Source organism: Nicotiana tabacum, chromosome 1 (genome assembly GCF_000715075.1).
Source record: "Nicotiana tabacum cultivar K326 chromosome 1, ASM71507v2, whole genome shotgun sequence".
Classification (NCBI taxonomy): domain Eukaryota; kingdom Viridiplantae; phylum Streptophyta; class Magnoliopsida; order Solanales; family Solanaceae; genus Nicotiana; species Nicotiana tabacum.
The window spans coordinates 184804403-184818784 of record NC_134080.1 but is presented as its reverse complement, the minus strand read 5'-3'; the positions used below and the strand labels follow the sequence as shown (position 1 = coordinate 184818784).

Here is a 14382-nt window from a genome sequence, read left to right as displayed (position 1 = left end):
TAATATCGTTATCAAGTTATTGTCTTTATCAATTTTAATACAGTAATAGCTTGAATATATATATATATAAAACTATAAAAAAAAGTTGACACAGATTTTAGTTATAAATTAAAATTTATTATCTTTAAATGAAAATTTTAGAATAATTGCTGAGGTTACACGTGCGAAGACACGTGAAATAAAGGCTAGTAAGTAAAAATTTGACAGACCTGTTAGTAATAAATTGGTGAAATTTTCTTATCACGAACACAGAAACATTGGATGCCTTAGTCCAACTTGGCCTCAAATATCTAGGAAGACACCAAACTGCACGTGCACATAATCCTACGAGTATTTGTCACTTATGATAGGTAGGATGCGACAAGGTTGATTTCATTTTGTGATTATACGCTTAAGTTTTTTTCCGGTTTAACTATTCAGTTCGAAATTTATTGATTTAATTAATTTAAATTCGCATGAATATGTCCACTAAAGAAGTAAAATACTTTCCAGCACAAAAGTTATCCATTCCTAAGGTCAAAAAAATTGATACTTCAATTTAGAAATATATATATATATTACAAACTATTTTACCTGTCCAGTTGTTCGACATTAGTTGAAAAGGGGTATCGTCACATTAGTTAGTTGCACCAAATACAAATATGTTTTGGTCCATAACTCTCACATATCGTCTTCCATGCTTCTCCACATTTCGTGAAAATTACTATGGTCCAAAAGCCAAATAGTTTTTGCATCTCCATGTTTATTTTATTTAATTTAAGCCCCTATTTTAATTGACAAAAGGACAAAACACACCGTCAAAGTTAGCAAAGTCAAATCTGTAATTAAAGACATTAGATTAGCTTGCCATCAGTGCTTAATGAAGCACTATCATCTTGTTTAAGATTCTACTAGTTGGGATCAAGGTATGTCACATACTTAGTGAACAAGCCGACATACTTTTCAAGCAAAATTTATTTTAAAATTCATTGTCTTAAAGATAATTAAATTGTTAGTTAGCCATTAAAATTTAATAAAGGTTGGATTGCTAAATTTCCCAAATTAATGCTTTTCAAATTATATGTAAAAAAAATTTTGAAACATCAGAAAAACCCACATCCGCTACAGCCTCTGCCCTTCGGGTGAGCACTCTGTGCGCACCGGTTAAACTTCCACTAAAAAAATTATATTATATGTAATCTTTCACGATTGATAATGAAGACCGGTAGTAATTTCTTCGACTCTTTACATGTGATGGGAAACCACAATCAGACAAGAAAAAATCTGCTGATATATAGACTGTAAATACGAAGTCAGTCAAATCTCTGATTTTTTTGCTCAATTCCGACATCCTTCAAACACACAAATACTATACCACGATAAACCTAGGTTTTTATAATACTTTTTTTTATCTTCTAATAATTAGGTATTCAAGTCAGCTTGCACATATCTTAACTGTATGTTCTTGATATTTGTTATCTTTCACAAGCATAAGTAGGACGTAAGTTCTAACTATATCCACTAAAACTTAAAATGGTAGCAAAAATTCACCAAGGCACTTTTTGTCTTTGTTGATCTATAGAAACGGAGTCAAGATTTGAAATTTATAGGTTTGAAAATCTAATCTGTTTAAGTTATTGGGTTCTAAATTAGTAATAAATTTTATATATGTTCGATGAATTTCTTAAAACAAATACGTGGTTTCGACAAAAGCTATTGGGTTCGGCCGAACTCGTAGGTCTTGCTCTAGCTCCGCCCCTATTAATATATGAATCCTAATTTTTTACAATTTGTAATTTATTGACTATTATGTCACATCCTGAAATTCTTGAGTTTTTGAATTGATTATGACGACCTACTGAACACCTCTTTAATATAATACTACTAAACAAAGATCCTAGTTATTAGAAGCATCCATGCTTCTACGTGTGGTTTGTCTTTTTTCTCTAGATTCATCGCATTGATTTTTTCAGCTTCAGAACCATTCCTTTTATATATTTGCATATAGCTTCCCTCTCTCCTTCAACTCAACTCCACAATTGCAACCTAAAGAAAGCAAGAGCCCAATTCCCAATCGCCCTCATTTTTGCATTTTCGTGTTTTATACGAAGTAAAGGCTGTAAACTCGATTAATTGTTCGTATTGAATCTCAAGTTCAAAAAAGAGTTGTGGCCATGGCTTCTTCATGTCCTAATCCACATGCAAAGTTTTCATTCGAGAGTCGACCAAAGTTGCTTAAAGATTTCCTCCAAGACGATATTAGTTTTCAATCACAATCTCAAAAAGCATATAAATCCACAAGTCAAAGATTTTTTAACAAAAATTCATCTCAACTACATAGAAGTCGATCATCTAGAGCTGCTTCAGCTACTATATCCGCCATTCACAAGGTCATTAACATTGTTAAGTTCTTGCCATTTGCCTATGTTAAATCCCCGTCCATTTTACCTAGAAGCATTTCGAGAAAACTGTCAAGAAGAAATCACAAAGAGACTGAAAACTATATTATGAACCATGAGGTCTCAGTTACAGTTAAAGTCAAAGTCAAAGATATCTTACGGTGGAAATCATCTAAGGACCTAGTGGAGGAGAAATCTACACCGTTAGATTATGCTTATTCACCCTTTAGGTGTGACGGTGATTTTACTGCTGAGAATTTATCTTCTTGGTGTGGTGAAAGTGATGAATGCTATGATAAAAAGAATTTACTTGAAGAAGGTGTCGGTCGTTACTGCGCCAGAGAGACAAGAGGAATCAAATTGGACCCCGAGGTAATTTAATTTTGGAGTTTTTCTTCTTTTGTAAATATACTAAATTGCTTTAATCGATTTGTTATTAGTAATATCGTACTTTTGTATCTCATAATATGTGTCGTAGTTACTAAAAATAGTTATCTCGGATTATTTATCATTTTAGAGAAGTTCAAGACAAAATTGATTATATACGTTTTTTTTACCTTTAATGTATTAATTGCATTCATATTTAGTAAAAATATGAATATTGTCATTGATAGATATGACACATAAATTAAAAAAATATTTAATAAAGGTAAAATAATTAAAAATTATTTTTTCTTAAAGGACGTGTACAAAATAATCAGGACACGAAGATGAAGAGAGTACCATCATATTGCATGAACTTTTGCGTCCGTGTTGAAATAAATTGAATACTGCTTTGTCAGCTTTTGTTCAGCCTCATATAGAGTTTGACGTGGCTTCAATATATAAATTATAATGTCTCTATCTTTTAACTAACTTAATAAAATTAGGTTTTATTGTTAATTCATCATACAGTCCTATATAGTAGTAAATAACATCTCGACTAATGATGATATCTAGTTCAAAGATATGTATAGGACAATCTATTTAATTATTTTGACAGAATTAATTGTCCTATTTTTCTTTAAGGGGAAGGGGATAGATTGCTCGTAAGGGTGATGATGAAATTTGAATCTAGGATCTAATCTGTGTATAATATATGGTGGAATTGTGTAACAGGAACACTATGAGAACGAGCAGCACAGTCCAGTCTCAGTTCTTGAATCTCCATTTCGTGAAGATCAGGACGAATACGTTTCTTACCATAGGACCCTCGTTGATATTGATAGTAAGTTTCGATCTCCAAGTACACTCAACGATTTAGCTTCTATACAAGGACAGCTGGACAAAGTATTTAACTTATTTGTAGTAGGTACCCGTCTTACTTTTAGATTATAAATCCATTTTTTTGGGTGGTTATCCACAGTTATATTTTAAGTAACTTGATTGTGTAAAAATTCTTTTGAGAGTTAGTGTAAGAAAAGTCAAAACTCTTACAGTGGTGTTCGGTCAACTTGCATGCACGACTATTCAAATTACCTCTAACACCTTCAAATTATCTTTTTTCTATGAGGAAGTACGTGTTATGACGATATCGGCTAAAAGAAAGGAATTAGCAACGGATAAATTCTATAGCCAAACATAAAAATTCGCCACTAATCCTATTTAGCAACAGATTTGCTATATATTATCAAGAAATTCTGTCAGCTACGAGCGATTTAACGATATAATTAGCGATGAAATTCGTAGCTAATTCCAGTTATTTTGTAGCCGGTGATGATTAATTTGTCACTATATATATTGCAGGAAGAAAGTGCATGCTCCGGGAAAGAATTCAAGCGTTTGAGAGTCTAGAAGAAGGAAACACTAGCTATAACGAGGAGGATGAAGAAGAACAAGAACAAGAAATGCATGAGATTGAAGAAAAGGCAAAGAAATTATTATGCTATTTCAAAGAAACTGAAAACTTGTGGACGGAAGATTGTGAGACAAATGTGGATGATGAGCTTTTGTTGGATTTCTTTTGGCATGAACTGATTCAAAACAATGTTGATGAAAGTGAAATGTTAATGAGAGAAGCTAAATGTTTGAACAATGGAGAGTACAATGATGAATTTGAGTGGGAGATAGAGGACAAAAGGGAGGTCTATATAAGGGATATGCAAAGACTAGGGAGATGGAATTACAAGTTTGAAGAGGAGAAAGAAGAGTTGGCATTAGACTTGGAGTTTGAGGTTCTTAATGATTTGGTCCACGAGGTCTTGGCAGATTTTTTTTGCTCTTAATCGGTAGTAGAAGTGACCAAAAGTACTCGCTTGCTATCTTGTTCTCTATCATCATGAACTGGGACTGCGAGCTGTAAAGGTAGAAAAAAAGCAAATTAAGAGATAGTGATTCCATTTTTTCCTTAAAACGACATAGAATTTGAGCACAATCAATCCGATCATTGTGGTTTCTCTTTTACATGTATGCATATCGACATGTATAGAACGTGCTGTAGGACTAAAGTGTAGCTCAATTAGGAGAGGCTGAACTACAACTGTGTTTGTTCTCCACCTAGTATTTTTAAGTTGTGGGTGCTCAACTGCCTTAAATCTCGAAGCGGTTTGAGATTGGCTGCGCCGCCAATGTTTTTGTATGTTATTATTGTCACACCTCCTTTTTACCACCCGAGGGGATATAACGGAGTTTTTCCAATTAAAGTGACATTATTCTAAATGGGATTATTTTTATTTATTTCAGAGTCGCCACTTGGGATATTTATTATGGTGTCCCAAGTCACCGGTTTATTTTAAATCCCAAATCGAGGAAATTTTCGACTTTATTTAAAAGTCTGCGAACCAGAAATTCTAGATAAGAAATTCTGTTAACCAGGGAGAAGGTGTTAGGCATTCTCGGGTTCCGTGGTTCTAGCACAGTCGGTTAAACTATTAATAATTGGCCTATTATCTGATTTATTACATGTTTTAAACCTATTGTGCATTTTTAACTTTATATCCGCTTTTAATTATTTTAAACCGCTTTTTTAGGATTTATGGAATTATTTCTTGAACAAGTTATGATTGTCGTACACTTGCCGTTTTGGAACACGCCGCAAACCAAGCTACATGAAATGCACCCGCGATTCGCCACATGTTTATTTTTTTATTAAAATTCAAAGTTGTTATGATCGGGTTACATGAAATGCACCCCCGAATTTGGGAATTAAGTATCATAACTATGTCACGAGAACCATATCCATAGTCACGATGATTTATTAATCGCGCCTAAAGCAAGTTACGATGTATTTATAAGTGATTATTTCCGAAGCTTGCTTGATATTGTTTGTGAAGTCCTTGATTAATGAATATGGAATTCCGAAAGAAGTGTAAAACTTAGCTATTTAGTATTATTCACAAGTTGTCTACACTTGTAGATTCAATTGCCACTTAAAAGGGACGTACTAAATCCAAATTATATAACAAAGTCATTGACCCCATGAAAAGAACTTCTCTTTATTCCTTTCTAACAACAGATGAACAATTAGACAACTCAAATAAACACATAATGATAACTATCAATAAATATTTAGTGCAAAAGGTGAGTTTAAAGCTTTGGAAGGAATAAGAATACACATTTTAATTAGTCAGTTCCAAATCAAACCTATATAAATGAAAGCTCTATTCATTAAATTATCTATCACTCAAACATTAAGTACTAAATTAACAAAATTATGAGAATAAACTAAACATCCAAATTCTAAACCGTGCGTGACATTACCACTTAAGAATAAAATCTAACATGTCCATCAATTTTACAAAGAAACACGGAAGGGCTGGAAAATAGCAAAAATATCACATGCCTTTTATAAATCTAAAATAGGAGAGTGAAGCTATTGAACAAAGTAAAGAACAAGAGAAAGGACCTTTATTGATGAACAAAGCTGAAAATTGCAAGTTAATCGGGCTACCGAAATTACAAACCGGAACCTCGAATCGAGGTCGGAAAGCCCGAAACCAACACGGCTTCAATCAAACTCCATTGGATTCCATGGTTTCAAAATTGAAAGTCAGAAGAAGAAGCTCGTTAATACCAAGTTGTCCGACCTTCCCACGCCCAACGAACCAACCAAACGATCCCACTCTTGAGAAAAATATGAAGCAACAGACTGGAGTTGAACTCGTCTCCTTAATTTAATATATCATTGGTCACAAGAGCAAGCACCTAATTTCTTTTCCAGATGAATATCCTTATATAATTGAAAGAATTCTAATATGTAGCTCAAATTCTTTCTTTCTTTTCCTCGGTGTCGTTAGTTTCTTTCCTCAAAGCCTCCTTTGGTTTTTCCAATTCTCATTCTCATATTCCTCCCCTGTTTTTGACATCTTTTATTTTAGAAGAAGGGAGGTCAGGTGCTGGGATTTTGGGAATTAGGTTCTAGCGTTTTTTCTCAGATGCTGATGCTTGTCTTTTGTGTTGAAGATGGGGAAAAGGGGTCACGGCTGGGGGTCCTCTAGATTGTAGGTGTTAAGTGTTATTTTACGGGGTAGTAATTAGGTTAGGTCAAATGCGGAATGGGTCTGGGCTTAATGTTTTGGGTTATCCCAAATTGGATTTTTTTTCAATTAAGACTTAAAGGCCAATGGAACATGCTTATACTCGGTCAGGAGGGAATTAGGCTCTCTCATTGCTTCTTTCATTCCATCTCCCCGAGAGGGAAAGAGAAAGAGGGTCTTATGGAGGGAGAGGGGAGGGGAAAGGCTTGGGCCTACCTATCCCGATAGGACCCCATAAAAGAACGGGAGCTGTTGAGAGGTTCCATATTGCCGAGACGAAGGACAAACAAAATTAGCCCCACATTTCATACTCTTTCTTCTAAAATAAGACCAAAAATACTACACCATTTATTAATTAATCCTACTTAAGTAAAATAACAATTAAAATAAAACTATCCGTTAAAACAAACATATTTTTGGTATTTTTTAAAAATATCATACTAAAAGATAAAAAATGAAAAAATCATTGTAAAATTAAGATAATATTCTTGGAACTATTTTCTTTTTGTATTTTTGAATTTTATATAAGATTGATAAATTAAAAGTAACTAGATAAACTATTAATTAGCTAAAGAAAAGAAAATATATTTTTTTTGTAATTTTCATTTTTTTATGATAAATGAAGTAAAAGAGTCAAAGCCATTAAAAATAGAGATACTAAACCTAAACTAAATATTTTACGCTAAAAATGTTTAAAATCTTAAGAGAGTCAAAAATTACATATCTACAATTATTAGTACATATGTAGTAGTGTTTGGTTAAAGCAAAATGGGTGCGTGAGCATCAAGTAGTTACACTATAGGTCCGCCATTGGTTCTGTATAATTCCAACATACAGAAATGGTGCACGCAGAGTATTCTCTGTTTGTAAAGTTGATGAACCGAGAAATGTTGAACAAACCAAAAGTATTCAAAATGCCCCTAAATTATTGGAAAAGGTTTAAAATTACCCTTTATCCATTTATTAGGTTAAAAATACCCCTTCATCCACCTTTTTGGTTCACTTATGCCCTTTGACCTTTAGGTCAATGCTGGATTTATTCTTTTTTAAAATTTAAAAAATATTTTATAAAATATTTTCGTTTTTTAAACTATTGCACCAGTAGTCCACTAATTTAGTAAAGTCTTCTTCTTCTTCTTCTTCTTCTTCTTCTTCTTCTTCTTCTTCTTCTTCTTCTTCTTCTTCTTCTTCTTCAGTTTTTACAAAAAACAATTCAGTTTTTACAAAAAATATTTTTTTCATTTTTTTCAGTTCTTTTAAAGCATTTCTTTGTAAAAGCTGGAAAAAATTTGTAAAAAGAGAAAAAAAAAATTATTAAAATATTTTTGTTTTCGAAAAATATTATTTTTTTCAGTTTTTCAGTTTTTTTTTAAAAAAACAAAAATATTTTTTCTTTAAAAAAATGAAAAACGAAAATAAAACTAAATGCCTTACAAAAACTGAAAAAATGAAAAAAAAAATATTTTTCAAAAACGAAAATATTTTGTTGAAAATATTTTTTCAGTTTTTAAAAAATGGAAATATTTTATTAAAAACATTTTTTTCTGTTTTTACAAAATAAAAAAATTAGTTTTTACAGAAAATATTGAAAAAAAAATATTTTTTTTGTAAAAACTGAATTTTTTTGTAAAAATGAAAAAAAAGTAGAAGACTTTACTAAATTAGTGGACTATTGGTGCATTAGTTTAAAAAAAAACAAAAATATTTTGCAATTTTTTTTATGTTTTAAAAAAAGAATAATAATTATTTTTAATTTAGCATTGACCTAACGGTCAAAGAGCATAAGCGAACCAAAAAAGTGGATGGAGGGATATTTTTAGCCCAATAGGTAGATGAAGGGAATTTTTAAACATTTTCTAATAGTTTAGGGGCATTTTGAACCCTTTTTCGTTGTATTAATTGCATATGCTTAATCGCCTTTTTGTTTTTTCCTAGTTGGCAACCAATAATTGAAACTCTACTCTAATCATAGCTTCACCCAGATATATAAGAGATTCGTATAATATTCAAAATGTTGATATATAGGGTGTGTTTGTTACAAAGGAAAATGTTTTCCGTGGAAAATATTTTCATAGAAATTATTTTCATGGAAAATGAGTGGTTTTATCACTTATTTTCTCTTGTTTGGTTGGTGAGTGAAAAACTTTTTAGAAAATATTTTCTAGTTTTTGGTTAGAGAGTAGAAATTATTTTTTTATGGTACTCTCCTCACCCCTCCCCCCCCCCCTCACCGCGCCCATTTGTATTTCTTCCCCCCCCCCTCCCCCGACATACCCAATATTTTCACAACTCTATTTTCTTCAAGAAACTAATTATTGTTCTAAAAATTCACACAAACTCTAAAGGAACTAATGTGATGCTTTATTTTGTTATGCAAAAACAACGTTGAAATTTGTGCCCCATAGCTAAAAAAATACTCTTTTTTGGTTGGAAAAAAGTACTCTTTCTACGACATGAAAATAAGGTACTCATTTTATTAAAATAAAAAAAATATTTTTCTGCATCACAAAAATATAATACTCTTTTGTTGAAATGAAATAAAATAATTTTTACTTCATCATTTTGTTGAAATGAAAGAAAATACGTTTTTCTACATCATTAAAAGAAAGTAATTTTTTTGTTAAAATGAAAAAAATATTTTTTATCATGAAAAGAAAATGCTCATTTGTTGAAATGAAAAAAAAATATATCTATAACATAAAAAAGAAAGTATAATTAATAATATTTTTATTTAGGGTGGGGGTAGGCGTAGGGTGGGGTAGGGTGGGCGGGGGGTGGGCTGGGGTGGGAATTGGTAGAGATGGGGAATATGGTGGGGAAGGTTGAAAAGAGTTTTGGAAAATATTTTTCTCTTCTCTTGATAGGGAAAACATTTTCTTCCAATTGGAGAAAAATGAGTTCATGAGGAAAATGTTTTCCAAAATATTTAAGTCAATCAAACATGGGAAAATTGAAAAATATTTTTCGAAAAATATTTTTCTTCATACCAAACATACTCATAATTACTAGTGAAATGTTTAGAATATCTCTATTACGTGCCACTCCCTCCGGTCCATAATAAGTGACTAGTTTGCTTTTTTATTTTGGTCCAAAATAAATGTCCATTTATATAATCAAGAAAAAATTTCATTTGTTTTTCTAAAATTACTCTTATATACGTATCCCTAAAAAAAAAAATTCTCCTCACACTTGAGAAGAGAAGTAAGTACTACTATAACTATGGTGCAACATTTAATAAAGGGTAGTATAGTCACACTAACTATTTTTGTCTAGAATTTAGTATTTCCTTAATAGGTATGTCAAAAGTAAATTGGTCACTTATTATGGACCGGGGAAGTAATTAATATAATCTTATTAGAATTCGACACTTAACCAGTTAAATAATTCTTGCACTTACTCCATGGTTTAATATTTTATAGAAGTCTGACAAGAGTCAATTGGCCTTTTTATAGATGCTTTTTCATTTGCATAATGAGAAACTTTTACCCTGATTAAGCGGAACGGCCTGAATTGGATAAATCCTGTTTATTATTTCAAGAAGAATTAAACATCTTTTTTGCCATACTAGTATTAGTACCCGCGCGGATGCGCGAACACTAATTATGTCAAATATTTAAGTTATTTTATTATGTATAAACAATCTTAAAATTTAAACTTTCTCGATAAATATAGATAGTCATTGTATATTAATTTAGAAACACTACATGAAAACGATTAACTATTTCTCAAATCTCCTAGTTATAATTCTATTTTTCTTTTTTGGTACCATTCTCGTTGGTGTTATTGGATCCTAAAAATAGTCAGGAAGCAGAAAAATAACTCATATTTATGGCAAAACAATCAAAAATTGAGACTATGAAGGACTCTTTGGATACGACTTAACCCTTTTACTACTACTTGAGCTCTTATTTGGTGTGTTGATATCTTTCAAAAAAAATTCTATTTTTAAATTTCAGTTTCTATAACTTCATTTTTCAATAATAATTATTTTTATAATAATGTAAGTGAAAATATTATCCTTAATTCAAAATTCATTTTTGTCGGCTATCTAAAAATTTAAAAAGTTCTTTAGCCAGTGAATTATTTTTTCCAGTATGACTCCATTTTGATATTTGACATTAACCATGTTAAATATTCGAGTTATTTGAATTATATGTTAAATTTCCATTGGTGTCATTGGACCCTAAATATAGCCACAAAACGAAACAATAATCGTATTTATGACAAAGCACAAAGGTTGACACAATATACATGATTCTTTTGTTACGATGTGACTCTTTTACTACAACTTGAACTCTTATTTGGCACGTTGTTATCTTTCAAAAAATATTTCTATTTTGAAATTTCAATTTCTAAAATCTTATATATATATATATATATATATATATATATATATATATATATATATATATATATATATATATATATATATATATATATATATATATATATATATATATATATATATATATATATATATATATATATATATATATATAATATTATCCTTAATTTAAAATCCACATTAATCGGTTATCTAAAAATTTAAATGATTTTTTAGCTGGTGAAACTTTATTTCAGTATCACACCATTTTGAATTTATCGATAACTCTAGTCACATATTTTGAATTTTGAATATCCTATGTATACTGATTTTTTATTATTTGAATCATTAAATGTTAAATTAGTTGATTGTTATTATATAATATTGCATATATTGTGTTAAAATTGTCATGAAGTTTTTTCTCGACACTATACTTGGCTTAACCTCAATGCAAACTACTCAAATTGCATTTAAATTCAAATATCATATCAGTTTGTTAGTAATATTAATTTTTTAAAAACGACTCACAATGTAAATCTAAGATGTCCTTATATTATAATCTATGTATTTGAGTTGAAAAAATATATTTGAAATTGATGAGATCAGCTTCCAAAGTTTTATACTCAATAAAGATGAAAAAGAAGAAGAAATTCGTTATTTATGGTTTTTAGATTTTTCATATATTTTTTCTATATTTATTTTCTTTTATCTTATTTTTTATGTCTTTATTTATTTGTTATGAAAAATTAATTTATTTCGCTATAAAAAGATGAGTTTTAATGGAAATTGTCTACATAAGAACTTTATTTATATTTTTAATCTTTGGTTGAAATTCTTTCATATTTTCTTTTGGTTTTATCTAATCAACCTAAATAGGTGTTCACCCAACCACTTAAATTAAAACTGAAGGATGTATAATTTATATATAATCCATATATAATATATGTATAATCATGTGTTGTTGGTATATCATCTATGTATATTAGCTATAAGAAGTAAACAATAAATCTGGCCGGATATTTATGTAAATATTCTTATAAGATTCCACTTTCTTGATTAATCCATGATATGACTTCTATTATAATAATTTTAAAACTCTTTACTAAAATTTAAAAATATCTTATATTTTTATTCTTAAAATTACATTATTTAAAATATAATCCCATTTTGAATAAATTGTTTACATTTTTAAAAAAATATTGTACATCATACCAATTTTTTTTTTTAAATATACTTTTGTTTACACTTGAAAATCGCTATAGAAACTATCACTTAAAAACCAATATCCCTCTTGTTGAATTCGAGAAAAAAACCTTTCACATAATCTAATGATTCAAAACTAATATTCTTTAACGAAAAAAATATATACCCTTGCAATGTAATTTTTTTTAATATTGACTAATTTTTGTGATTTTTCTTTCTCCGGCATGTAGGTTTACTTCATTATATATTTAAGTAAACTTTTATTCGATTTTTAAACTCCTTTTTATTATCTAGATAAACATAGACGTGTACCCTATATATTACATTATTAAAAGAAATTTACTTTATTCAAATCTAGTTATAGTGTTTTAAAGAATTATAATTATAGAGTTTTAACTGTGAAAGAGATTTATAGTAGTATGGAGTATTTTTTTTTCTTTTTTGCTAGAGGCGAAGTACTATTTAAATAGTTAGAAAAGATAACAAAAGTTCCTAACATGATTGCATATGATCATTAACCGAATTAAGTATGATAACATAATAATAAAAGATAAATTTCTTTTTTATTTTAATTCAAATTAAAAAACTTCATCTATAAATTCAAATTTATCCTTTAATTCAGATTCAATTTTTTTAGATATATATGTATTAACTAACATAGTCAAATATAGAATAAAGTTACCATATACTATTGACATTTATTATTTTGCCACTTGGCTTAACCATAATATCAATTATATATGGCAATTTTATTCCTTTAATATATATAGATTAATAAACACAAAGAACACTAATCCACCACTTCACTTTAAAATAGATACGTAGTGTCTCATCCTTCGCAATATCATATATGTGCATTTGGCTTACACAAAGATTCACAAGCCTATTTACCTTGACCATTAGAACGTAATTTCTGCCATTAAATTAAATTACAAAAAGGGAAAAGTCACAAATTTGTCCATACACTATTTAAAATGCTCAATTTTCGTTATACTTTTCCTTCATCCATACATTTGTTATTAGTAATCATCTTGTATTTTCCGTCAGAATAGAAGCTCCAACATATATGAAATGGGTGGGCTCGTTAATGTTCAAATTCTTCGAGAAAAAGTCCAAATTTTGCACGCAACTTTTGAATATAGTTCAAAATTACCTTCAAGTTGGAACGCTGTTAAAGGCCAAGAACAAAAATAACATTTGTTCCGAATTAACCAACAGAAGATCGTAATATCCGTGACCAGTCGGGTATTACGGCGGGGATCTCGGCACGTATCGATGAAGAACCATCAATCAGTTAATCAGAAGATTTTTTTAACTTTTATAGAATTGTACCTAGAGTAGGACTCCCCTATTATATAAAGAGGGTCCGATAATTCATGACACATATGGTAGTATGCATTCCAAGGCAATATATTACTATTTTACTATTATAAAAGCTCTTTTTCTTGTCCATCAATACTTGCCACTGCGAGCCCGAATCGAAGGCGAACGTTACACTAAGTCTGGAATCATTTCCATGTGTGGTTTGAATTTATTATATCTTTACTCGTTCATTCTAATTAAATTTATCATTTTTGTATCAAACTAATCTGCTTATCCTTAAAACTACATACAAATTTAATTGTTATCCGATTTTGAGGGTAAACAGTTTGGCACCCACCGTGGGGATAAGGATAATAGTGGTAATTTGATACAAAATTCCCATAACACACTCTATTTTACACTTGTTCTTTGGAGTATCTTTGATTTCAGGTTAAAGCTGATTGAAATGTCGAACTCCCAGTCTGCCCCTCTAAACATGAATGCCGAGTCCGGCCACCATGGTGAGAAAAATAATCTAGCACCCGGTAACGAGGTGCCCCCCGTCAATCTCAACAGAGTTCCAGTCACGGACCCGATCAACGCTAGCTCTCATGTGGCCATCAATGCAAATTTGCCTACCAATCCTGAGAATAACGTCCGCATGGAAGCCCGATCGATTGCCCAAAATACGCACATCGGTGAAGGCGATGAGATCAACTTG

General features: G+C 30.2%; 1 protein-coding gene across 2 annotated transcripts; it reads left to right on the top strand.

Annotated features, from left to right (window-relative positions):
* The first annotated feature begins 1978 nt into the window (after positions 1–1978).
* Positions 1979–5000, top strand: LOC107832274 (uncharacterized). 2 transcript variants are annotated; one of them, XM_016660089.2, is made up of 3 exons: positions 1979–2750; positions 3477–3669; positions 4104–5000. In XM_016660089.2, the coding sequence occupies exons 1-3, from the start codon at positions 2154–2156 to the stop codon at positions 4580–4582; spliced, it is 1269 nt and encodes a 422-aa protein (XP_016515575.1). In that variant the 5' UTR covers positions 1979–2153; the 3' UTR covers positions 4583–5000. The 2 variants fall into 2 exon arrangements, with proteins under 2 accessions (XP_016515575.1, XP_016515576.1); XM_016660090.2 differs by having other exon boundaries at positions 1991–2750; positions 3477–3585.
* Positions 5001–14382: the final 9382 nt, after the last annotated feature.

What these genes read in the sequence shown, in the direction of transcription:
- LOC107832274 (XM_016660089.2), top strand. Translation starts at nt 2,154, where the DNA reads ATGGCTTCTTCATGTCCTAATCCACATGCAAAGTTTTCATTCGAGAGT. An exon ending in GAATCAAATTGGACCCCGAG is followed by an intron (nt 2,751 to 3,476) that starts GTAATTTAATTT and finishes ATTGTGTAACAG; the next exon opens with GAACACTATGAGAACGAGCA. An exon ending in ATTTAACTTATTTGTAGTAG is followed by an intron (nt 3,670 to 4,103) that starts GTACCCGTCTTA and finishes TATATATTGCAG; the next exon opens with GAAGAAAGTGCATGCTCCGG.